The 26,726-nt window shown below is 39.0% G+C and overlaps 1 protein-coding gene across 12 annotated transcripts in view; it reads right to left on the minus strand.

Annotated features, from left to right (window-relative positions):
- Positions 1 to 4,577: 4,577 nt before the first annotated feature.
- SH3D19 (SH3 domain containing 19) overlaps positions 4,578 to 26,726 on the minus strand; it is a 176,035-nt gene continuing 153,886 nt past the window's right edge. For 8 of the 12 annotated variants that reach the window (XM_045880307.3, XM_064585155.1, XM_045880304.3 and 5 more), the window contains 11 exons: positions 25,821 to 26,085; positions 23,684 to 23,752; positions 23,360 to 23,500; positions 19,209 to 19,281; positions 17,852 to 17,982; positions 15,529 to 15,587; positions 13,462 to 13,664; positions 12,947 to 12,999; positions 10,536 to 10,722; positions 10,024 to 10,121; positions 4,578 to 6,510 (listed from right to left, as the gene is read on the minus strand). In XM_045880307.3, the coding sequence (XP_045736263.2) occupies positions 6,394 to 6,510; positions 10,024 to 10,121; positions 10,536 to 10,722; positions 12,947 to 12,999; positions 13,462 to 13,664; positions 15,529 to 15,587; positions 17,852 to 17,982; positions 19,209 to 19,281; positions 23,360 to 23,500; positions 23,684 to 23,752; positions 25,821 to 26,085 (1,396 nt within the window). In that variant the 3' untranslated portion in view covers positions 4,578 to 6,393. Of the gene's footprint in view, positions 6,511 to 6,542; positions 9,102 to 10,023; positions 10,122 to 10,535; positions 10,723 to 12,946; positions 13,000 to 13,461; positions 13,665 to 15,528; positions 15,588 to 17,851; positions 17,983 to 19,208; positions 19,282 to 23,359; positions 23,501 to 23,683; positions 23,753 to 25,820; positions 26,086 to 26,726 lie in introns of those variants that run through there. The other 4 variants (XM_045880305.3, XM_045880308.3, XM_064585157.1 and 1 more) reach the window with 4 other exon arrangements.

Consider the following 26,726-nt stretch of genomic DNA (forward strand, 5'->3'; position numbering starts at 1 on the left):
AGGCTGAGAGAGATAAGGAAGCTGCAGAAGACAAGTCTGGAGCCAGCAAAGTCCGGTTCATGAGGGTTAAGGTAAGAAGCCATCTCCATAACATCAAAGTGCAGGATGAAGCAGCAAGTGCTGATGGAGAAGCTGCAGCAAGTTCTCCAGAAGATCCAGCTAAGATCATTCATAAAGGTGGCTACACTGAACAATAGATTTTCAGTGTAGATGAAACACCTGTATATTGGAAGAAAACACCATCCAGAACTTTCATAGCTAGAGAGAAGTCAATGCCTGGCTTCAAAATTTCAAAGGACAGGCTGACTCCCTTGTTGGGGGCAAAGGCAGCTGGTGACTTTAAAGTTGAAGCCAATGTTCATTTACCATTTCCCAAATCCTACAGTCCTTTTGAGTTATCGTAAATCTACTCTACCTGTGCTTTATCAGTGGAACAACAAAGCCTGGATGACAGCACATCTGTTTACAACATGGTTTACCGAATATTTTAAGCCCACTGTTGACACCTACTGCTCAGAGAAGATTTCCTTTCCCGATATGACTGCTCACTGACAATGCACTTGGTCACCCAAGAGCTCTGATGGAGATGGACAACATCAATGTTTTCATGTCTGCTAATACAACATCCATTCTATGGCCCATGGATCAAGGAATAATTTCAACTTTTGAGTGTTCTCATTAAGAAACACATTCCATAAGGCTACAGCTGCCAAAGATAGTGATGGATCTGGGCAAAGTAAACTGAAAATGTTCTGAAAGGATTCAGCATTCTGGATGCCATTAAGAACATTCGTGATTCATGGGAAGAGGTCAGATATCAACATGAATAGAAGTTTAGAAGAAGGTGGTTCCAATTCTCAAGGATGACCTTGAGGATTTCAAAACTTCAGTGGAGGAAGTCACCGCAGATGTGGTGGAAATAATGAGAGAACCAGAATTAGAAGTGGAGTCTGAAGGTGGAACTGAATTGCTGCCATCTCACGGTAAAACTAACAGATGAGGAGTTGCTTCTTAGGGCGAGCAAGACAGTGGTTCTTGAGATGGAATCTACCCCGGTAAGGATACTGTGAAGATTGTTGAAATGACAACAAAGGATTTAGAATATTCCGTAAATTTAGTCTGAGAGAACTGACTCCAATTTTGAAAGCTGTTCTACTCTGGGTAAAATGCTATCAATTAGCATCATATGCTACAGAGAAATTGTTCATGAATGGAAAAGTCAATTAATGTGGCAAACTTCACTGTTGTCCTATTTTAAGAAATTGCCATAGCCACCCCAGCCTTCAGCAGCCATCACCCTGGTCAGTCAGCAGCCATCAACATTGAGGCCAGACCCTCCACCAGCAAAATGATTATGACTTGCTGAAAGCTCGGATATGGTTAGCATTTTTTAGCAATAAAGTATTTTTAAGGTATGTACATTTTTTTTAAACGTAATGCTATTACACATTTAATAGAATATGGTATAGTGTAAACATAACTTCTATATGCGCTGGGAAACCAGAATATTCATTTGACTTGCTTTACTGTGATATTCACTTTATTGTAGTGGTCTGGAACTGAACCTTCAATATCACTGAGGTATGTCTGTATAGAGCTTTCTTAGGTATAGTACTGAACTGAAGGGTTAGTTACATGTTCTGATGCTCTTTGGAAGTAACAAATCTGCTCTTCAGCTGTTGGCTACTTGGAATCGGGAGCACATTGTGGTGGGCCTCCGTGGTCCTCTGAGTCAGGGCGCTATTGAATAAACAAACTTAATTATGACTGAAGAAATAAATGTCACTGTCCTTTTTATTTTAATTGTAAAGAAGAACTAAATATGGGTATTGTGGTATTAAGACTGTCAGCTAATTTCTGTTAAAAGAGGATAGACAACAAATAGGTAATTTTCCTTTCTAAACTTCCTTTCTAAATTCTAAAGGAATTTGAATCACTACTTCTCCTGAAAAATATTTCAATGAGTTATTGGCTAATTTACAGTATTTGAAGAGAAACAATCCATGGCTTACATACAATTAAGATTCCTTTAAAAAAAAAAAAAGTCCAGAATGTATCCCAGACTCTGAAATATAAATTTATTAGCTTAACAGTGCCTGAGTTAATCTATTAGACTCCAAATACCGTAACAGTGTTTTGCACTACATGTGTATGAAAACCTAGGTTTAGGAATTTTTGCTCTTGCCAAGAGCCCAGCCTCACAGAAACATCTTTTCATGATCTGATGTTTCAAGCCTTCATAAATTCCCTCTTAAGCCTAAAAGGAATCCCCATTAATGGATCAGTTCATGTTTGAGTTTTTAGGTAACATCAATATAAACTGTCTACATAAAATTAAGAAGCTAAGCAGGAATTCTTTTATGTTCTTGAAGAGAAATAAATTTAAGGCTTTAATTTATTCTCTGCAACTCATTCTTTTTTTTTTAAACTGGTATTTATGTATGTATGTATGTATGTATGTTCAGTTAGCCACTGTATAGTACATCATTAGTTTTTGACACAGTGTTCAGTGATTTGTTAGTTGTGTATAACACCCAGTGCTCATCACAACACATTCTGCAACTCATTCTAATTATGTATACCTGAGAAGTTATGTTTATAGAACAATAAAACAGATCAAATCTACTTGTTTAATTGCTAAAGAGAAATGTATCATTTTAGCACACAAATGGGAAAATTACTCAACTGGGAATCAGTAGAGCTAGCTAGGTTTTGCTTTAGGCTCTGCCATACCTGTATGACCTTAGGCAAATCATTTAACCTCTGCAACTTGAGCTCTGGTCTGAGGCCAACTCTTCTGTGGTTTAACAGGATGAGCTTGCAATTACGAGAGAGGCCCCTAGATGGTGCTGTTGTTCTGATTTAGGCTTTGTGTTTTTTTCCCCTCTATAATTACAGTGAAGTAAAAAAGGCATAGGTTAGAAAATGATTTCCTATTAGTTCTGAAAAAATTCACTGTTAAGTATTCAAAATGGCACTGAATTATGAATCATATGGCCCAAGTGCATCTGGCATTAATTTAAAGGAATTAACCATAAAAAGGAATTAACCATTAATGACTATAATGAATATCTCCTATTATAATTAGCCCAAATATCCATCACTATCTCTCTAGGTATATGTATCTAAGCCTAAGAAACTGAATAAAAACCAAAAAATTATTGTTAAGACTTGATGTATAACAAATAGTATAGAGGGGCGCCTGGGTGGCTCAGTTGGTTAAGCGACTGCCTTCAGCTCAGGTCATGATCCTGGAGTCCCGGGATTGAGTCCCGCATCAGGCTCCCTGCTCAGCGGGGAGTCTGCTTCTCCCTCTGACCCTCCTCCCTCTCATGCTCTCTGTATCTCATTCTCTCTCAAATAAATAAATAAAATCTTTAAAAAAAAAAATAGTATAGAAAAATGTTTTTTTTTCAAATGCTCGTTCTAACAACAAATCTTGATAAATGCACTGATTGTTTTTCACTATGACTGTTTCAGGCTATATTTATTTATTTATTTTTAAGATTTTATTTATTTATTTGACAGAGAGAGACAAGACAGCGAGAGCAGGAACACAAGCAGGGGGAGTGGGAGAGGGAGAAGCAGGCTTCCCGCTGAGCAAGGAGCCCGATGTGGGGCTCGATCCCAGGACCCTGGGATCATGACCTGAGCCGAAGGCAGACGCTTAACGACTGAGCCACCCAGGCGCCCTCAGGCTATATTTAAAACCTGTGATTTCCATGAGCACAATGACAGATATATTATATTAAGCCCCCAGCTATGTAAACAAGGACATCTTTTAAAAAAACTCTTTTAAGTATTTCAAAAGGATGAGAATAATTTATTAAATGACTTCTCTAGGGGCGCCTGGGTGGCTCAGTTGGTTAAGCAGCTGCCTTCGTCTCAGGTCATGATCCCAGGGTCCTGGGATCGAGCCCCGCATCGGTCTCCTTGCTCAGCGGGGAGCCTGCTTCTCCCTCTCCCCCTGCTCACGCTCTATCTCTGTGTCTCAAATGAATAAATAAAATCTTAAAAAAAAAAAAATAAAAAAATAAATAACTTCTCTAGTTTCCACCCAGTAAAGAAAAAGAATTTGAAGATTCTAGTTTGAGTAGGCTTGGATGTACAATATCAGGTTTCACCTAAAATTATGGAAAGGAAAAAGAATACATTCCTATTTCTCCCCTATGAAATTCACTGAGTATAAAAATTACGTTCAATCATTATAAGAGAACAAGAAGGTACCTATGAAAACCCATCCTGAGCAACATCTTGGCTTCTTGTCAATTGAGTGGGTAGTAAGTGGCAAGCAAAAAACGTGCCATGAAGGAGTGAAAGGATACAAAACTTTGGATTTTGTTTCAATAAAGATTTCTGTCAACAAGTTAAAGAGGAAAGATATTGGATCTTGGTGTATCCAAGACAGTATTGCTATGTGTGAAAGCTTTCCATTGAACTAACCAATCTACCAATTATCCAACCAACCAACCAACCAACCAACCAACTTTTATTGAGCCCTGTATCATGCAAAGGGCTGGAGATACAATGGTACCATCTCCATTCTCAAAAGACTCAGTCTAGTATGAGAAAAGGACTTTAAAAAGTTCAGTTCAGTTTATTATAGTGTCAAGTAGATTTACAACTATTGCACTTACCATTCTGCTAACACAAGGCCAAAATTTAAGAGGGATATTTTTCTCCAATAAAGCTAGGCTTTCACGATCTTTGATATATGATGTCAAAATTACACAGGCAAATATTATACCTCATGTCCTATTCCAGACACATCCCCCACTTCCTGCTGTTGTGCACCTTGCTGCAAATAAGAATTCAGTGGAGATAATGCTCCAAGTCACTATTTCTCATGAAATTACTCTTAAGTGAGATTTGACAAGAGTTTTCTTTATACTGTCCTCTTTAACCAAAATGTAAGAAAAACAGCTCCCATACTCCAAAATCAATTATAACCAGGTAGCTGGAAGATGAAGTTCCATCAAAGACAAACATCTCCTCCCTTACAGAACCCCACATGGTGTTCACCTAATTGTTGCCAACTGGTTGCCTAACTTTTTGGACAGTGGGAAACAATGACGAAAGATAAAAAGTGACCAAGCATATGAAACTCTTCTCAAAAATGGAAGAAAATCGTGAAGGTTGTTGGGGAAGTGTTTTACATTTCCAATGAAATTCTATTCCATTGATCTGTTTGGAAGATTGTCTTCGACCTATTTGGCTTAAGCCCATAAGCTGTAATTGATTCAGTCACATAAAGAACCACTTTTATCTTAAGTCTGGAATGTGTAACAAATGGATAGCAGGAAAGTGGCTTTTTATTTACTCTAATAATTTGCGCAGGAATAAGCTGGGGGAAAAATACCCAAAGAAGTATCAGTCTTGGGCCTTCTTAAATTATTTTTCATTCTGATTATAGTGGAAAGAAATAAGCTGTGGGGGTTTGGTGTTTTCTGTCTTAACAGTTGCTCTGTATTCTGAGATATATGTGATTCATAATGTACCACTATGACAAGACACAGTTTTTATATATTACTGGGGTAACACAAAGAAAATGAATTTTTCTTTGGGCACCAGTAATTGTCGAAAGAATGATTGCAGATTCAGAAAATGTGCTTTATAATAACCCCGTTAGCATAAAGTATACATGGAAGAAAGAAGGTATGGCAGGTATGTGGAAGGGTTAGTTGTATTAGCAAGGCATTTCAGGATGGTTTTGGTTCTTTTGACTAAGATACATCAAATTTTAACCCCCTTTAAATCCTTGGACAGAGGGAAAAATACTTGATAACATAAGGAGCATTTGATGAGCATGAGCTGATTCACCAAGTGCTTATAAAGGCTCCAGCTAGTTAATAAACTGCCCCACCTGAAGCAAAGATTTGCCCTGGTAATAAGGATAATGCGCTTAAATGGTTAGAATTAATTTGAATGTCAAAAATGAAATTTAGATTACCAACCATGTCCTGATAATTACAGCACAGAGAATATAAAATGTCCTCTTTTTAAACTAAAGTAAAAAATGAAGAAGCACGGTTAATTTCCTTGTGCTGATGCAAAGATGTCCAAGTGCAACATCTGCTCGTAAGCCTCCCCATGCTGCCACGGCACCCGACGCTTTCCCTGGGGGAAGTGTGTACCTGCCTTGCTAAACCTGCCTGACGTCCTCCTTGGTAGGATACCGGGGTGGTTCATGGGTTTCCGTGTGCGTGTTTTAGTTACTCTGAATGAAAGAGGACTACAAAACCTAGACATATTCTGCTTTCAGAAAATTCTAGTGTACCATGTACATAGATATTTCTTTCAAAGGTTTACAAAAATAGTGCAAAAACATATCTGATAGTCAAAGTGATAGTTCAAGTGAGTTCTTGTGCCAAAGAACACAGTCAAGCTTCACCTTTAGCTGACTTGTAAAAACTGAACATAGTTTTTGGGAAATATTCCAGATTTTCCCATTAGTTCTCCACTCATCCAGTCATCATCTACAGATTCCAGCTCTGTTATGATGTCTCCAGCCTGTCAGAATACAGAAATTGGAAATAATGATTATTTTCTGTTGAGGATAAGCATGGTAAGCAGCCTCCTTGGAGAGGCATGGTTTATCTCTAGATGTCACTCACTGATCCTGATTTGCCCAGTGGATTAAACGATCCGCCCCACAGATGATCTAGACCTTACGACACCATTTGCTTGCATGCCTCTTCTCAGAGCCCCTTCCTTCGCCGTTATCACCCTCACTGTGCTTTTATTTTCCCGCTTGCATTTTGTGCCCCCCAAATTCACTACTCCTAATCTAAAATTCTTCTTTAAGAACAGTCCTAAATGTCATATAGGTTATATCTATTTTTTTCATTTAACAATTATTTATCGAGCACCCAGTATGTGTCAGACACTGTTCTGAGTATGACGCATACGGCAAGGAATAAAGGCCTCATTTTAGAGTAGAGAAGCAAATAAATAAGCTGGCCCAGGAGACAGAAAGTGTGGGGTTGCTATCTCATTAGTTCCAGTCAGGGAACGCCCCCCTGAAGGTGACATTTCAGCAAAGACTTGAAGGTAAGAGGGTCCATGTACTTACCATAAATAGTCCTACTCTATACTCTGTGTACTTTATAGGAATTAACTCATTTAAACAACACTGCAGTCCCAGAGTACTGTTACTTTGCCATTTGAGAGAGAGATTTTTATAGACTTCTTTAAAGAGAAGGAACCCGAAGCTCAGAGAGATTAAACAGCTTCCTTGGGGCTGCATGTCTAGTTAGTGGTAGGGACAGGGGGCGCCTGGGTGGCTCAGTTGGTTAAGCGACTGCCTTCGGCTCAGGTCATGATCCTGGAGTCCCGGGATCGAGTCCCGCATCGGGCTCCCTGCTCGGCAGGGAGTCTGCTTCTCCCTCTGACCCTCCTCCCTCTCATGCTCTCTGTCTCTCATTCTCTCTGTCTCAAATAAATAAATAAAATCTTTAAAAAAAAAAAAATGTTTAGTGGTAGGGACAGGATTCCAATCTAGTACGGTTTCAGGGCCGGTGTTGCTAACCATTGGAAAACACAGCCATCACATTTCACAGTGGATTTTTTACTTAGAAAGGCTCTTACTATAATTGCCTTTTCTCAACATCCTGAGCATTTTGTACTATACATTCATTCTTCCACATAATGGTATCCTCCTTTACCATTTGGTTTATTCCATGCTTCTATGGCCTCACAATCACATTTACATTCCTGTCTTTAAAAGAGCTTCTCCCTGACTCAGAACATCTGATTTACCCTCATCAAGTCAGTCAAAGGCACTGTGTATCTTATTCATGTGTGAATTATAATTCCTCAACAGATGAAGACATCATTTTTGAAATTATCTCCTGAAACTATTTTGTTCTTTATGGATTCTAACCATTTCTTAGAATCTGGGTTTAAGATTCTCTCATGGTTCAGGATGACCCTGGCTACTTTTAAGAATCTCTTTATCAGGCTAAATGGATTTTATTTATAGCACCAGTACACTGCCCTCTGGAAAAATGGTTTGATTTAAGGCCTGTCTTTATGGAAAATGGAAAGGAAAAATGCTATCAAATGTCATTAATTTACTTTACTCTGACAAAATCCGTAAAAATTCTGGCTGTTCAAAGTTTCTATTATAAATGAGTTCCTTCTGGTTCCTAAATTATAATATAATAGTTGCAACTTTTTTGGGGGGGGGGGGCTCTGGTCCATGTGAACATACCATGTCAGTTTTCTGATGGCTAGGACATTTCTTTTTCAAAAAAGTTCTACTAATATTCTGTGAATATTTAATAAAATATTAATGATTAACAATGAATCCCTTAACTAAAAAACTCGAGAACTACCTTGTTTATAGTCAGTCATTTGTAAAATGAAGGCAACTTTTTTCTGGAGAATACTATGAATTCTGTTATTTATACTGACATAACTTAAACAAAGGCTAAAATAACATCCAAAAAGTTTGAATCCAGATTGTTCACTTGCAGTAACATTTTTCGTAAAGATAAAAAGAATGAAGTTTGAGCCACTGATTCCCATGACTGAAAAGGACAAGGGCAACAGTTCCCAAACACTTGGATTTTGAGAACCAAGAAATTAAGGGGGGGGGGAGAGGAACTGATACAAGGTTACCAAATTATAATTCTGCATAAGAAATATCATTTACTAAGAGCATTTTATAAGAGAAATGACATTTTAATATGAAAAGGAAGAAATTCCCAGAATGGAAAACTCTGTAACAAAATAGGAAAGTTAGCAACTTTATACTGATTTATCTCTGCATGCCCCTTACTCCGTGACTTCCCAATATCACCTTCGTTTCCCTCGTTTTGTTTTAGACAGGTGGTGGGGCACCTGCTGTTTTAAGTTTCCTCTTCTCCAATCACTCCCTGATGCTTTAATTCTTTCTATGGCATTCCTGCCTCTGGCTGAGTATCCGATGATGGAGAATTCCCCAGTGTCTGACGTGGGCTGTTCTGATGGCAACTGCTGCTAAGCCCACCCTCCTTCCTCTTGGAACAGTCCCAATGTACTGTCCTGAGTGCCTTCCTCTGACCATGGTCCAGTTGTAAGCTGGGGAAACAGGATCATGGAAATATTCTGTTTTCACTCTTTAAAAAACAAACAAAAAAGAAGAGGCACTTCTTCGGTAAAATAAGATGAAATTTTAGGCTGCTAAAAACAAAAAAAACCTCAGTTCCTGTCTGCTGCTAAGGTTTCCACTAGAGATGCAAGAAAAAAGTGTCCTCGCGCTTTCTGTCTGTCTCATTATGGCAGTCAAGATTGAATGGGGGTGTACACGGAAAAACCAGAAGAATTTCTGCAACTCAGAAGTAACCTTGTCAACAATGAAATCTTGTTTTACTCCAAAAAAAAAAAAAAACAACAAAAACAAAAAACCAAAAAAACCTTTGCAGGGGTGCGTGGCTGACTCAGTCAGAAGTACATGTGACTCTTAATCTCGGGGGCATGAGTTCAAGCCCCACACTGGGTGCAAAGATTACATACATATATACATACACACATAAATAAGCAACCTCTGCATAGGAACTTAACCTTTTGGGATCATTTCCCCAAAGTGTAGTCAGTATCTTTGTGGACAAGACTCCAGCGTCTTATGAAGACTGCTGCAGTGGCCAACTGTAGTAGGTACCATCTGATTTCTCCACTGATTTCAAATGATATGACAGTAACATGCTGCAAAAGCTATGGAGAGAATTATCCTTCACTAGGGCCACCAATGAAAATTCTAGTATTGTTGAGATCAGATGTTACAAGACCTAGGAATAAGGAATTTGTTTGGGGATTGTGGGGCTATCAGGCCAGTAAGGTTTTAAAAGTACTTAAACGCCTTGCTGATAATTTAAATGTGCCCTATTCACCTTCTCTAATCTTGTCCATTAGAGTTAGGGTCTGAGATCTGTTCCCCCTGGCTAATGATCAATACTCCACCCAAATGTTCCACTCTTCAGTGGAAGACAATTCGAAATTTATAGCTGTTTAATGCAGTTATAAAAAGATACACATTCTGACCTTGAAGGAAAGCTCATCTTCATTCTCCCCATGGAAATCATATAAGGCTTTGGCCTTCTTCCCCTTCAGTGCTAAAGCAGACATGCTTTTTGCCTCACCTGTGAAGACATCAAAAATTTAAATATATAGAGAGAGACATTGGACTAAAACACAAATCAAAAATTTTAAGAAGCCCCCTGCTTCTCACTCCTGGGACAGAATAATTCCAAATAATTTTGAATTTACTTAACTTGCAAAAAGATGATGTTTTCTTACCAGGAGAACAACTATACGGCATACATTTAGTAGACAAAATTAGCCATTATTATTAAGTGAAGGCATTTTTGTCTTTATTTTCCCCCATATCTTCAACAAAGTATATGAAAAGAGTTTGCATACATTTATGAATCAACTCTTTCAAATGCAGGCAAACAAGTTAAACTGAGCATGGTTGGAGGGAAAAGGAATATCTATCATTCCAAAGGTCTTGGGCTCCCCTCTGAGAGTAACAGTCATTTCTGCAGTTGCCATACCTGGGCAGGGCCGCACAAACACTGCTGGGAAGATCCCCTCCCTGTCACGCAGTCTGCCCTTGCACCACTCAGAGTCCACGTGCTCAAGGATCAGGATCCGGTCTCCCCTCCTGAAGGATAAGTCATCACTTGTCTCTGCTGTAAAACTGTGAAGGGCTTCACACCATTCTCCAGAAAGACTATTATCCTGTTACAAACCGGAAGTTCGGTAAGAAATGTGAGATTTTATTTGACATTGATGTCTATAAAGCTGAAAAAAGTAGTGGGGGAAAAAAAAGCTGAAGGGTCAAAGATTTCAAAGCCTGAAGGCTTCTTTAAATCACCCTAGACTTTATGTCTGCTACCAACTTTCAGAAATAAAAGTTTCCAATAACTTTTATCTTAAAATAGAATTCCAAATGACAGATATGATGAGATTGGCAGCTTTTCTGCTTTTAAGGTATATACAATGCTTAAGCAAAAACTTTTTGCTGATTGTGATCTTAACATCTGTAACATGAGTTACATTAAAAACATTAGGTAAGGGCGCCTGGGTGGCTCAGTTGGTTAAGCGACTGCCTTCAGCTCAGGTCATGATCCTGGAGTCCCTGCTCGGCAGGGAGCCTGCTTCTGCCTCTGACCCTCCCCCCTCTCATGTGCTCTCTCTCTCTCATTCTCTCTGTCTCAAATCAATCAATCAATCAATCAATCAATCTAAAAACATTAGGTAAAAGCATATGGTATTTATGTATAAGTATTTATGACACTATGAAAAAATTCTGGTGAAGCATATAATTTTCAGTGAAGCTCTTCTTTACCTAAATTAGGAAGGATCAGAATGGGTCTGTTAATTCCAGGTCTTTACCTGATTCAGAGGCTATCAGATTCCATCGTATGGGACTTCATTAATTCATCCTTTTAATTTTATGAGGTATAGTTAGCGTTAAGGTTGGTAGGGTAATAACCTAAACGTGGTAGGCCAGTTGATGGAATGCTCCAACAAGAATGCCTTTACCCCACACACATCAGAGGAAGGATCTGCTCTGCAAAAAGGTGTCTCTGCCAAGTCAGGATGGGAACACTATGTTCGAGGAGCTCAAGCAGGGAGGAGAGGAAAATGCGAAGGAAAATGCAAAGGCAAAGGCTTGGAGCCAGACAGGTCTGGGTTCTAGACCGAAGCTCAGATTCGTCTTAGTGCTGCTAAGCGTTGTTGTGAGGCCTGAAGGAGATAATGCAGGGAGCAGGCTTGGCACAGTGCCTAGCGTATCTGAAGTTCGCCACAACTGATGGCATATGATACAAAACCAAAACAAAACAATAAAACCCCCTCTTGCTCCTGCACTTGAGTAACCATATCTTCAAGAACGGTACTTTCAACTCCCAAGAAATGCAGGCACTACGTGCACATTTCCTTCTGGAGAACTGTAGTCACCCTCTTTCCTGTTTGACTTTATCAGTGGGCGGGGATCAAAGAATTTAGAGACACACAGCCCAATGACCAGTGACATTTTGATAAACAACGACCCCATCAGGCTCACTCTTCTAAAATAGGTCATAAAAACAACGGAAGTCATCCACATTCCTATTCCGTTTAACACTTTTGAAGTCATGCTATACAGCGTAAAATTTTTAATCCATTTTTTCTCTTTCCCATTATAAAAATAATACAAATGTTCCCAAACATTTGGCAAGCTGGAAAATGTATGAAGAAGTAGGGAAAAAACCCACCCCCTATAATCTTACCACATAAAGTTGCATGTTAGCAACTTAAGTATATTTCCTTCTAGTCTTTTTATGCTATATGTTCAATTTCCCTATAACATATGTTTTCCTCCCATGACATTTATTTTATAAATCTAGTATTCGTGGTCTCAGAACATTCTCCTAATAATGGTCACATTTAGATTGCTTCTAATTTTTTCCTATTATAAAATCACCACTATGACCATCTTTGTAACTAAAATCTTTTTTTTTTTTTTTTGAAGGGGGGGAGCAGGGGGAGGAACAGAGGGAGAGGGAGAGGACCTCCAGCAGACTCTGTGCTGAGCATGGAGCCCCATGTGGGGCTCGATCCCACGACCCTGAGACCACGACCTGAGCTGAAACCAAGAGTCGGATGCTCACCCGACTAAGCCACCCAGGTGCCCTTTAAAAATTTTTTTAGTATCAGTCACTTACAGGAATATCTCTTTTATGAATATTCTAATCATGTCTCTTTCCTTGTTTGCTGTCAGGGTGTGCATGTCTTTCTAACCCATTTGTATGAGCTCTATTATACACAATAAAGACAGTAACCATCTATCCATTTATTTCAAACATTTGCTCCAGGAATTGAAAAATGGTTTATAACATTTTCTCTTGGTAATTATGATTTTAATATTCTTCCCAGAGTTGAAACCCAGTTTTAATAGTTGCCTATTCAAGCAGCCTACCTGAGAATTTGCACCATAATCATCTTTTTTGGTCTTCGGTGGTAGCTTTGTGTCTATGTTAAAGAAAAAGAAAAAAGTTAAAACTTTAGATAGATATAAAGACCATGTACTAGTACTGGAGAAAAACCGCAGAGAGAGTAAAAAGTCTGGGACTCTAGATCAGTCTCTTCATGCACTAGCTATCTCTGACTGGTACCATCCTCTCTGGGCTTGTTTTCTTTACTGTAAAGTGGGGGACACACATTAGTTATACTAGGTAGTCCACTTCTGTTTAAAAGTTTTTGATTCTTCACCATTTCTGATATGAAGCTATTGCTAATTACCTAAAACACCAACACCAGATCTTTGAGAGATTATAACAATGGCTATCCCAATAATGACTATTACCATTTAAAAATAATTTTTCTTTTTATTTTAAAAAATATGAATTATTAATCAGCTTAAGTATTATCCTATTATTTGGTTTAGTTGAATTAGGATAGAACAAAATAAAAAACCATATTCTTCATACTCACTTGAAACACTGGCACCAGAGGTGGGATGGTCCTCCACGAGTTCTACAAAGTTAAGGGGGAAAATCCCAGTTCTGTCTAGAAGTTCTCCTCTGGCCCATTCTTCATTCACATACTCTTTAAGAATAATAATTTCTCCCTCCGAGAAACTTAACTCATCCTTCTGGTCTCCAATATATTCAAACCGAGCGATACATCTTGGGCCTCTGAACAAAGAAGATCATGGTTATGGGTTAAACTAGAGAGTACTAACTTTCAAAATGCTTTAAAACCTTCATTTGGTCTTTCAACAAATATTTATTCTGTGTTACTATGGAACAAGATACACTAGGCATAATTTAAAATTTTCTGTGAAAAAGAATAAGGTATATTTCTAAATGATAGTCCTTACCTTTTAGGTATGAACCCATTCACTCAAAAGGCTAAAGAAAAAAAAGGCTAAAGTCAAGGTCACAGAGTACATGCAGAATTCCAAATGAGTGCCTGAGGGGCCAGTCTACATTGGCACATCTTTTGATCACCTTTATTTCATTCCATGTCTTTGTATGCTTGGGCCACAGAAATCCATAGCTGAATCCGAACCCTCTCAATCGTAACTGCACTGAGTTTTAGGAGTGCCAACCCTGAGAATCTCAGGGCAAGACATGAAACTTCCGTGGCAGAATGCAATGGGCATCAGCTGGACAGAGGAGATGCTCAATATATGTTGAATCATCAGTGAGTTGTCTATATAGATACATGGTCTTCACAACTACAAAGTTTGAAGAAAACAAACTGGAAAAATTGTAACAGTCTTAACACTGTTGTTTTAAAGATGATTTCTGTAATCACCTTTAAAAAGGCTTCACTTCTGAGAATGAGAACAATCTTTTAATGATCTGCAACTGTGACTGAAAATAAGATAAAAGTAGAGATAAAACTGTGTCTCCAGAAGGCATGGTTTAATACCAAACCTTCGCTTTAAGGCTTTAGAAAGAAGTCTCAATAGCAACAGTCAAGGGGATGCAACTGCCTGAAGAGACAAGGTTGGTCCTGGCACCAATCAAAGTCTGATTTAAGTCAGGTCAATGGATCAGCGGCTGTGAAAGCCCACTTTAAATTCAACCTGCTGACACAGTAAACACTGCTCAAAAATCGGAGAAAAACTGAGCCTGAAATAGAATTCAACCATTGTGACATCAGAAATTTTCTTATTTGTGGTAACCTTTGCATTTATTTTCTGAAGTCCTTGGAGAGCTTCTCCTTATGTCTGACCTATTCAAAGACAGGTTTACAGTCTTCAGCAGGTAGTGAATTCTACTAATTTGCTCATCTAACTGGAATATAGAGTTGCACTGTGGCAGTGTTTTAAATCACCAAGAATTACAGTGATGCGTGAAAGGGTATATAAATTCATGGAAAGGTCTTCAGACATAAAGGAAGACCCCTCCAACTTAACTCTTCCTTTACTTTCTTCTCATTCCTCTTAAAAACAAAACAGTGCAAAATGTCGAGCAGTTTTTGTAGGGTTCCGATTTCTATAGCGTTAAAATATTTTCAGTGACAAAAATAGCTGAACCTTCTAGGGGCACCTGGGTGGCTCAGTCATTAAGCGTCTGCCTTCGGCTCAGGTCATGATCCCAGGATCTTGGGATCGAGCCCCGCATCGGGCTCCTTGCTCTGCGGGAAGCCTGCTTCTCCCTCTCCCACTCCCCCTGCTTGTGTTCCCTCTCTCGCCGTCTCTCTCTCTGTCAAATAAATAAATAAAATCTTAAAAAAAAAAGAAAGATTTTATTTTTAAGTAATCTTTACACCTAACATAGGGCTTGAACTTACAACCCGATCAAGAGTCATGTGCTCTTCCAACTGAGCCAGCCAGGTGCCCCCACCACTAAAGCTTTTTATTTATTTATTTATTTAATTTTAATTTTTTTTTTTTTTATTCTTAACACTAAAGCTTTTTAAACAAGTTTTCCTCATAATTACAAAGACATACTGAGAAGGTGAATAATCACACATATCTGAAGTGTTTTAAGTTTGGTAATTCTTCCTCCTTTACATTTTGTGCAAAAGAACACAAATAAAACTTACTTAACACAATGAGTTGAAATGGATTCTCTTTTCCCATTTCCTCCTTCTGGAATGTCAATCTGTAAAGACAATGTCAAGGCAACAATTTTTTGTTTTCAGATTTTAGTGAAATAAATGTAAGGCTAAGTAATTAGAAAATATGGGATTGAAATGAACCAGTCTAGGTCTTAAACTGATGAAGTAGTACCTAGGTGCTGAAAGGTAAGAAATCCAGAATTTGCGTTTTGAAAAAAAATATGTAACCTGGGATGTAGCCTCTCTTGAATAGCCAATCAATCCTCTTATTTGCTGGAATAAGCACATTGATATCGCTCTACCCCAGACTGGGTTTTCTCTTTCCCACATCCTCTAAATTGAAAACTTCAGATGAGGAGGACGGAAGACAGAAACTAGGCAGCAGGCACTCATGCACCACCCCATCTATTTCAAACCATTGGTAGAATTCTGCCAGACTTTCCTGAACCCCAAATAAAACCTTCCAATCAAACTTGTGGGTTCTCTCTTTTTCCTCACTCTGGACCATTTTCTTTTCCTTCAGTGTGAATATGGAAGGAAGAAAGGAATGAGTACTCAGTGAGCATCTATTAAGTGGCAGGCACTTTATAGAAGACCTTATTTACAAGGCTCAGTAGAGCTGGGTTGTCATAAAATATTTGACCATAACGCACTAAGTCTGAAAACTAAGTAAGGTTTTGAAGTTTATGTGAAATAAATCAGCACCCTTCCTGGTAAATTCTAAAAGTTTTAAAACAATTTTTTAAAATTGTAGACTTACAAGTGGCATTTATACCAATAATGTGGCAGATCTGGTGTGACTGATTTCAGTGTGGTCACTGTGCTTTTTAAAGTACTGCTAGGGGGCACCTGGGTGGCTCAGTTGTTAAGCATCTGCCTTCGGCTCAGGTCATGATCCCAGGGTCCTGGGATCAAGCCCCACATTGGGCTCCCCGCTCCGCGGGAAGCCTGCTTCTCCCTCTCCCACTCCCCCTGCTTGTGTTCCCTCTCTCGCTATATCTTGCTGTCAAATAAATAAAATCTTTAAAAAAAATAAAATAAAATAAAGTACTGCTACATTGGGCAGAAGAAAAATGAGAAAGTGCTAAAACTAACATTATTCTTAATATTAACTTAGAGAATGTGGTAAAGAGTTCTCTAAAGAATCAGGGCATATATATACTGGAAAATTTTTAAGACCCGCATTTTAGAATTCACGAGACTCAAACTCATTTATATTTGAAAAATACAGGTTTTCTGTTGTTTTGTTTCCTAGGTTTCTGATGTAATGGAAAATCCTTGGCTTTTTCCCCTTCAAATAAGCTGTTAATGCTCAACGATTTAAGCTAGTTTTATTGATATCTTCCAGCATCAGTAAGTTCTATGAGGGACTGAATCATACTCTTCCTATTGATATAAATGTTCAAATGGCATTCTGATTTTCTCTCCGTGTTTCACAGATACCCGGGCTTAGCACTGGGGGGGCTCTACAATATGGACTCACATATTGCAGGCTGTGAGGGCGTAAAAAATTCTGATGCTTTAATATAATTTTTCCCAGGGGCACCTGGGTAGCTCAGTCATTAAGTGTCTGCCTTCGGCTCAGGTCATGATCCCAGGGTCCTGGGATCAAGCCCCGCATCGGGCTCCTTGCTCCGCGGGAAGCCTGCTTCTCCCTCTCCCACTCCCCCTGCTTGTGTTCCCTCTCTCGCTGTCTCTCTCTCTGTCAAATAAATAAGATCTTTAAAATATATATATATATATAATTTTTCCAATCAGATTTGAAGTTATTAAATTGTGAAAAACCATGAATGGACCACTACCTCCAATGAAAGTACTTTAGTAATCCCAAATCTTTTTTTTTTTTTTTAAGATGGAAATAAATGGGAATGGAAAGGATGAAAGAAACCAAAAGTGAAATGTACTCCAAAGAAAATAAGTGGCACCATAACCTCAGAAAACATTCCTTTGGGACTATCTGGTACTATTTAATTGTTGTTTACTAAAGGTTTCAAAGAGTTAATATATATCATTTAGTGCCTACCCACCCCTCCGAGTTGGTTCGCCAGTTGACCTGCAGTCATTTTCCACCTTAGGATTTCAGATAGCATTTAGGCATTAAGTTCCAATACTCCATATAATATAATAATAATTAATCATAATTTAGTTGAACAAACCTTTATTTTTTGAATTTTCCAAATACCAGATGCATCAATGGAAGAGAATGAACTAGAATATAAGAATCTAGGCTTCTGTTTTTTTCCAAACTGCAAGTTACACAGAACCCACAGAATATACGACAAATTTAAACAAGCACTACCCTACTTACAATTACTTTGACATAGTTGGCAGGAAATATGCCAGTCTGGTTTCTACATCTCCCTCTATACCAATCTGGGTCTATTTTTTCCAGAAGATAAACAATTTCTCCAGAAGTGAGGTACAAATCATCAGCTTGCTCTGTAACATAAAATTATAATTACGTATATGATGAATTCTCTTGGTTGCAGATTTGATTAAAGCAGAGCACAAAGTAACATTTACTTCTGTCCACTGAGGCAGTATGTTCTAGTGATTCTGAGAATAGATTACACCAATCAAATTGACTTAAAAAATATACTATTTTGGGGAGCATATTATTATTATGAGCTTCCTCTTTAAAGACCAAATTAGATGCATTTACCATGCATTGATTGATAGGTAATGGTTAAAAAAAAAAAAAAATTATGCTGGCCAACGGTTCCTACTGGGTCAATATAAACCCTTTGCTGAATACATATTGAACAATGAAAGATTTTATAGACATGGTATAATAATTACTATTCTCAATCATGCTTAAAAATCATTTTAATGTCAAAATATTAACTAAGGGACTACTACAGCTCTTTAGCAAGCAAATGTACTCACACTAAAATAAAAATCATTCTACCAAGTAGATCAAAAGAGGTGTTAAATGAATCAGGAGTTTATCTGTAGCCTTGTAATCCTGGATATAAAAGGTATCTAAAAATTGATTACAGGGACGCCTGGGTGGCTCAGTTGTTGAGCGTCTGCCTTCGGCTCAGGTCATGATCCCAGGGTCCTGGGATCAAGCCCCCATCAGGCTCCCTGCTCAGCGGGAAGCCTGCTTCTCCCTCTCCCACTCCCCCTACTTGTGTTCCTTCTCTCACTCTGTCAAATAAATAAATAAAATCTTTAAAATAAATAAATAAATAAATAAATAAATAAATAAATAAAAATAAACTGATTACAAAAAATGTATATTTTCATCTTGTAAGTAACAGCTAAGCTATGTGTGCAGGTTTTGTAACTCTTAGGAGAAAATGATTTCACTTTTTAAATTAGAATGAATTTCACTGTAATTATTAATTGGTATACACTGTTTTTAAAGAGTTAAAAGTTTGTAATTGGTAAGCAATTTGCTATTTGTTCATTGTAAGGGAACCCCCCCATGCCCCCCCACTCTGCCTCCCCTCACTCTTTCTCATAGGGAATTTCAAAGGCAAGGGAATGCAGCTAAGCTCTCTGGAATGGCTGGGTACAATCGACCCTTCCTGAAGGCAGGGTGATAGATCAGATGGAACTCTGTTGGCACAGAAAATGAAGACGTCCTCGAGACGTTAACTCAGGGAAGATGACTGCCTGGGGATCCTAAGGCTCTAGCACTTGATTATTTATGTGCTTACCTGCTGGAAAATCATGAAGAACAACAGCATGAGGGGCACTACTGTCAACAGGCTTCTGAGCATGGTTTGGATCCTGAGTGGGGAAAACAGGGCTTTGAGTGAAGTGTGCAGGATAGATGCTGGATTTGCTATTCACTCTGAGACCATTTTTTTCCCCCTCATTTGAATCCTCTTGACAGAATTACATTCTGAGTACAAGATGCAAACCACACAGTTGGACCAAACAAGGAAATCATTATCAAGTTGAAAAGGCATGTGTCCTTGCCAAGGGAGGACAGAAATAACGCTCAATTGTAACATTCCCCAGCATTTTTTTGAAACCAAGAGAGTGAAATAAAAGGGAATTAACTTTTTATTTTTATTATTACTATTTTTTAAAGATTTTATTTATTTATTTGACAGAGAGAGACACAGCAAGAGAGGGAACACAAGCAGGGGGAGTGGGAGAGGGAGAAGCAGGCTCCCGGCCGAGCAGAGAGCCCGATGCGGGGGGCTCGATCCCAGGACCCTGGGATCATGACCTAAGCCGAAGACAGACACTTAACGACTGAGCCACCCAGGCACCCCTATTATTATTATTTTTTTTTTAAACTGGTACCATTCCACTCTGAAGTAGTGGTTTTTGATCTGTGTACCTTGCCAAGGTCGCTTTTTCCTTAAATTATGATCAGTAGTAAATCTCAAGAACAGAGCCTTAAGAGTTAAGTCTTCATTAAAATGGTAAAAGAAGAAAGCTCTGCAATTTATACTCTCTTCCCTTTCATAATGAAAAGACCTAATGACTTCCACAAAAGTATAATTCACAAAAAGTAAAATCTATTTCATTTATTACCACTTAACTGAATGCTTTCTCTAATTTGAAGGCCAACAACACTACTTCCCATGCCTCGCCTGGATTTTCTATTTAATCTAAATGGTTTATTCAACAGTAATTCTAAGTAAATTAGCAAAGAGAATTCAATATTCTCTACCCATGTAGCCAACTTCCTAGATTGGTTAGGGGAGAGGGTATAGTTGAAGAGTGACCTTTTCTCATTGACAAGCAGTTGTTATTCTTGTTTAATGCGAACAGACAGGCTTAACATCCTCCTCCTCATCATCATCTAATCTGACAAAAAGGTATTATTTGGAGTTATAACTTAAAACTCTTCAACACTCGCAAACCTGTGAACTAAATGAAGGCAGATTTATTACCTCATCTTTCAACCAAAATGCCCCCCTGCAGAGGCATTCTGTATTCTCTCACGTTAGATGAACAGAAATACTAATTTAGGCCAAGACAGTAATGGCTAATGGCAGCTCACTATACTACCCTACCAAAGTAACCCTGATATTTTCTTGGAAGCTGCTCAGTGCTTTTCTCTAAGTAAATGAGCATGATGGGAATTTCAGGAGTTGTGGAAAGAGCTATGAGGTATTTGCATTCGGCAGGGGCTTTAAAAAACTGTTTACTTCAGTTATTATAGGTGTGTATGTGTGGTTTTCATTTTTTTTCTGATTTACACCATTCAGTAAATGGTGTCAGGCTAGATGGCTCTCCATTGGGAAACAATCAAGTCGGAGGCTTACCCCACACCAAACACAAACAAGATTCTTCAAAGGGCCCTACAATCTGAGCATAACCAAGCCTGCGAGGGTGGATGAGGCGGGACAGTAACTTGAGCCTCCCAATTAGGTTTTCCTTCTGTCTTCAAGGCAAGGATTTCCTCAGCAAGGCTGCTATCAACCGGGCCTGGCAGCTGAGGGGCAAGAGGCACAGGCTGCACAGGGCCGGCCACAAGGGATCGGTACGACTCAGACCACGCCATCGGGGTGGGTGTCTGGGAGGTCAATCGAATATATTCCAAAGCTCTTTCTAATAGGACTATAATTGCTGATACAAATGAGTCATAAAAAATGCTAATATTCAGCATGTACTCACTATGCACTACTCACCAGGTTAAACAGCTTATGTGCATTAATCAGCTCTTCTAAGTTTTTAAACCTCTTCGAGGTATCATTCACAGACCATAAGATCCACTCATTTAAAGTGTACATAGTTTTTGCAAATTCACAGAATTGTGCAACTCTCACCAAATCTAAGTTTAGATCATTTTTATCACTCCCCAAAGAAACTCCCTCCCCATTAGCAGTCACTCCCCCTGCACCTTCCCTGTGGCCCTTGGGCAACCACCAATCTACCTTCTGGATTTACCTCTTTTGTACTTTTTATATAAATGGAATCATACAATAAATCAATTCTAAAAAACCCTGTGGCATTATCACAACTATTTCCCACATTAAAAAAATGAAGTTTACGGGTGCCTGGGTGGCTCAGTTGTTAGACGTCTGCCTTCGGCTTAGGTCATGATCGCAGGGTCCTGGGATCGAGCCCCACGTCGGGCTCCCTGCTCGGCGGGAAGCCTGCTTCTCCCTCTCCCTCTCCCCCTGCTTGTGTTCCCTCTCTCACTGCCTCTCTCTGTCAAATAAATAAATAAAATCTTTAAAAAAAAAAAAAATGGAAGTTTAGAGAGGTTAAAGAACCACCTGGGGTGATGTATAGTGAACTGAAACCCAGCTCGCTGGAACATAAATCTTTGCTCACAACCAGGCACTAGGTAACCATCTCCCACTTTCCCCGTGATCTGAGACATGCAACCTCAACTGATAATGTTCACTACTTTCTGTTTACTAAGGTAGGGGAGAGTAGAGCTCATTTTTATAATTTTTTACCTTAAAACTAGGCTTACAAATAGGTAAGTTTTATTTTTCTAAAAAAATATAATGCTAGCCATGAACCCAGAGTCTAAAGGAAGCTTCATTTTTGTATCGCCAGTAGTTGGCCAATGGAGGCCAGATGTCTTCAAGTCTCTGGTACAAGGGGAAAGAAGGTAATGTTCAAAGTGGAATAAACTGAGGCACGTGGGTGGCTCAGTCGGTTGAGTGTCTGCCTTAGGCTCAGGTCGTGATCCCAGGGTCCTGGGATCGAGCCCCGCATCGGGCTCCCTGCTCAGCGGGGAGCCTGCTTCTCCCTCTCCCCTCCGCTCCTGCTCTCTCTTGCTCTTGCTCTGTCTCAAATAAATACATAAAGTGGAAAAAACTTTGGACTGTTGTAAAAGAATAACTTCTAATTGTTTTTAGCTTCTTCTTTTTTTTTTTTTTTTGTCAAGGAAAGCTTTTTGGCAGTACAACTCCTACTATTGCCCACCAGTGTGTTCTGAGAGAAGGACAGCTGTGACAGATGGATAATGCTGTACCAAAACAAAGAGAAAATGAGCAACAGGAGAACTTTCCCTGTGTGGACTAAAGTTAGAATTTCAGTATCCTAGCTGAGACTACTTTAACACATACCTTCTCTGCTCTCCAAAATACCAATTTTTACATTTCTTAGCAAACTTCAAAAGATAAACTGCCTTCTAAGAAGAAAGAATTGGAATAGATTTTGAAAACTAGGTCAAATGGCAAACCAAATACTTCCCCTTGAGTTAAGTGATAGGTGGCTATTATTTTTCATGTGTGCCCCGTTAACTAACAAGATAGTGAAAATTTACCTGGATAACTTAAGAAGCTCTTTTACAAATATACCTCTGTAATAAATCATTCAGTGCAATTCTTCTTGCTAAACAAATGACCTTCAACAATCATTGCATTCTCCCAGGCTCCACAGATTCGTTAGGCCTACACTGTGACTTTAGGTTGTTGGATTACATTTCATTTCATTATTTTGATCAGATAAAGATTATGGTCAGAGAAATAAGGGTTACTCTATGCTTACATCTTAAAGGGAAGTGTTTCTTAATGTCAGACTTAGCATTTATAGGGCCTCCTTAAAAGTAATTATCCATTCTGCGAGAAAACTAATCTCTACCACTTTGGCAAACATGTTTACATTATTCCAAAAATAAATAGCTCTCGCTCCGGCCGCTTGAAGTCAGCACGAGATGAAGCAGGCTAAGCACATGGTAGCCATTCTGTGTAGATCAGTGATTAGCATGGCAGTGGCAAGTCTTTTAGAAGTAATTTACTCTTAAAATGAAATAAAACGCTACTATAATTTCTACTCTGGTTAAAATAAACGTGCTAATAAAAACCTGAGGATGAGATATAATTAATAGTTCTATGAAATGTGCTGCCGTGTGTGGTATGAGGGCTGTGCAATATTAATTCCTTACGTTTGGTCTGCTCCTAAGATGTTCATCAAGTGGGGTGATAATCTGTATCTGAGACAGGTGAACTCTGCCAATATCTTCTCCCTTTTGGCATTCCAAGTAATTATTCGCTGCCTGCTTCAGCATCACAAGTACATCCCCACGCTGTAAGGCATAATACCACACTCTGAGGCAATTATTATTTAATAAAACATTATTACTTTTTTCATATTTTAATCTTTGGAGCCTAAAGCATTTAATAATGTGTAAAAGCACTAACAGAGGCCAGTGATTTTCTTTTCTTTTTTTTTTTTTACAGTAGTCACTAAAGAAAGAGCTCTACTTTACCTTACAGGAGAGTTCTCCAGGGTTTTGGGAGACAATGTCTTCATTGGCAATTCCATGAGGCACAGACAGCTTAAACACAAACCCACAAAAGGATTATTCGCAATCAAATAACCTCCTCATAAGCTGCTGGTAATGTGGAGATTTCACATGTGTGCCTACAGCACACCTTCTCTAGCAGTTGAACTCTTGGCTTGGCTCCCTCAAGCTCTAGATCTGGTGGGGCCTGCCATTTCTCATGGATACTCACAGTCCTTGGGGATGTGCAGTTGAGCCCACAGGCTGATGGCTTAATGTGGCTACAAGTGCCTTTTAACAACCACAACCTGGGAGTTCTGTTCTGAAGGACAAGGCCCACCAAGTCCCCTGAGCATCTGGCTCAATGCTCAGCACCCGACTACAGTCTGTCAGGATTGATCTTTAATACAGGGTCCTCAATGGCTGTCTTCTGAAGGCTGACGGGGGGCTGGAGCCTCCGCCCTAGTGCCTAACTGACTGCTTCCATTTGCCTTGAATCTCATTTTCTCCTAGTCTCTTTGATACCAAGTGTCTAGTTAAACCTAGTTCACTGTCTGACCCTGGTCACTTCCTGGCCTACCCAGCTGTGTGATCTTAGAATGGCTTTTCTATCTGCAGCCCACCCTGGCCAGACGGCTCTGTTCCCAGCCTTGGTAAATTCTGGCTGATGAGTACAGGTCAGAGGGCCTATAAAATATAAAAGGCATACCCAGGAAATGTGAGCACACAAGCTCACTTCCAACAAGGAAAGGGAGGCTGCTGGGACCCTTCGATCACTCAGAAGCAGACTCAAGAGTGCAAGGATGTGTGGCCCTGTAAGGCTGGGTTGGGTGCTGTTGATTCCCAGTATCTCTGTGAAGAGTCCCAGGCTCCCAAAGCAACCAGATTCCTGATTAGCAATTTAATGAAAGGAGGGCCATGGAAAAAAATGAGAGATTTAAAGAATTTAAAATAATAACAGTGGCTGATGTATTGAGTACTTACTATGAGCCAGATACTGTTCAAAATGCTTTATGTGAAATAAATAACTCATTTATTCCTCACACCAACACTGTGAAGTAAATACTGTTACAATCTCTATTATACAAATGAGGAAAATAAGACATGGGAAGGTTAAGGAATTTGTTCAGGGTCACAAAGCCAGTTAATGGTAGAGCCAAGATTTGAACATAGGTCAACTGGCTCTGAGCCCATGCTCTTAGCCATTAAGCCATACTACAAGAGTAGTGTTACTAGCTGTAAAGTCAAAGAACACCCCTAGGTTTTAACAATTAAAATTTCATCAGTTTAAATGAAAACGAGTATACTACCTCTTTCTTAATCTGTCTATACCCTTCCCTTAGGATTAGAAAATCCTAAATGGCTTAAGGTGGAAACAGTTTCCAGCACAATGATGGAAATGTAAAACAACATCAAATTATTAATTGCTGTCCTTGTTAAAAGCCACAGTCATATAATTGTTTAAAAAGTGAAAACAGTTGTTCTCCTTATTTTTATTTGTTTTGCACTTTATCAGGCTAACCTGACCAAAGTAGAGAGAGCACATCAGCTCTGTTTTCAAGTGTGGGAAATGGACAAATGTTTAAAGTCAAGAGATGAAAAAAAAATTTTTTTTCAAAGAGAACAAAATTAGTACTTCAACGATCTTGATTATCGATTAAAAACTTCTAACCGGTGACTGTTAAATGGGCCATGATAATTAGGTTTACGAAAGGGGAAAGTAAGGGGGAAAACCATCCATCCTAATGAGGAATTCCTTTCCATTGCACTTTAAATTTTAGTCTGTGGGCAAGGTAGCTATATCAAGTTATGAACTGTAATATGTCAGAGCTACTCCCATCAGTATAGCCCACTGGGTCAGGTTTTTCAGTTTCTGTTTGGTCAAGCCAGAGAGCAGGTTACAATCCCTGTCTGCCTTACTTCCTCTTCCTACATTTCTTCTAATAACGAAACCCTGCTTTAAAGACCTAGGTTTCACTCTGGCCTACTTATCTAAAGCCTTCTTTGCATCAAGAGGCAATTCCACATTTGGTCTCATCATCTTTTTCTAAGGAATAACGGATCTTTTATATACTTTAGGACAAATCTTTTGACCAGAAACATTTTTTAAAGCTACATTTACCATGTATTTCCTGTAGAGAGGGTGTCCTGGTTTGGGGCGAGGGGGCAGCACCGGATCTTGAGTTTTAAAGGCTTGACTCTTGGCTTTCGAGAGTCCAGATGCCAAGTTACTTTGCTTTTTCTGAAGATCCATGTCAGAAGAAGACCGATTAAAAGGCAGTTTTTTACTGGATGCTCTGGTTGCAGAAAGTTTGGGGGGAGGTGGTCTCTCAGGGGCTCCCTTGGGAGGAGGTTGTCGAGCTGGTGTAACTTTTCCATTTACAGGTCTGAAAGTCAACGTGGTAGCTATGAGTCCGTGTTTGATCGGTATTAGGGTCCTGTTTTATTCTTTCTTATTACACACACACACACACACACAGAGCTTTCTGCTGGTGTAATATAATTTACTAAAACATGCAGGGTATGCTATTTTTGAGCAAATGACTGCTGCATTAAACATTATTAGAGGAGATACCATGATGCTCCAGCTTCCTCTTATCTTGCACTAGAGATTCATTAGTTTCAGACAAACAAGGCTTTACTATCATGAGCTCTCTAAGGCCCCATTTACTCTGAAACACACCATGACGACTTTAGGAGACTAAGCACTTTCTACCAAAGTCTCAGATGAGAAGCTAATAAGAAGTTATGAGGTGTATCTGATGGGGTCTTATACGTAATTAGAAAAGGAACATCAAACTCCCCCAATATTCGTGTTATAGGAATTATTATTAAAACCCTAATTTAGATTAATATAAAGAAAGCTAATTCTGAAAATGGGATAGGACAACTATTATTTTGAAAGCTGTCCCTCAATCCCTATGATAAGAATAATTTCCAACAAAGTAACACCTTCCGATAACATCATAGCTTTTAGTTCAAAGAGCCCTGGAACTCAGGAGGGCAGGTAACCTCTGAGCTCACAAAG

The sequence above is a fragment of the Mirounga angustirostris genome, unplaced genomic scaffold, assembly GCF_029215605.1.
Source record: "Mirounga angustirostris isolate CCGP_5_RB_7025 unplaced genomic scaffold, mMirAng1.0.hap1 SCAF_2, whole genome shotgun sequence".
Classification (NCBI taxonomy): Eukaryota; Metazoa; Chordata; class Mammalia; order Carnivora; family Phocidae; genus Mirounga; species Mirounga angustirostris.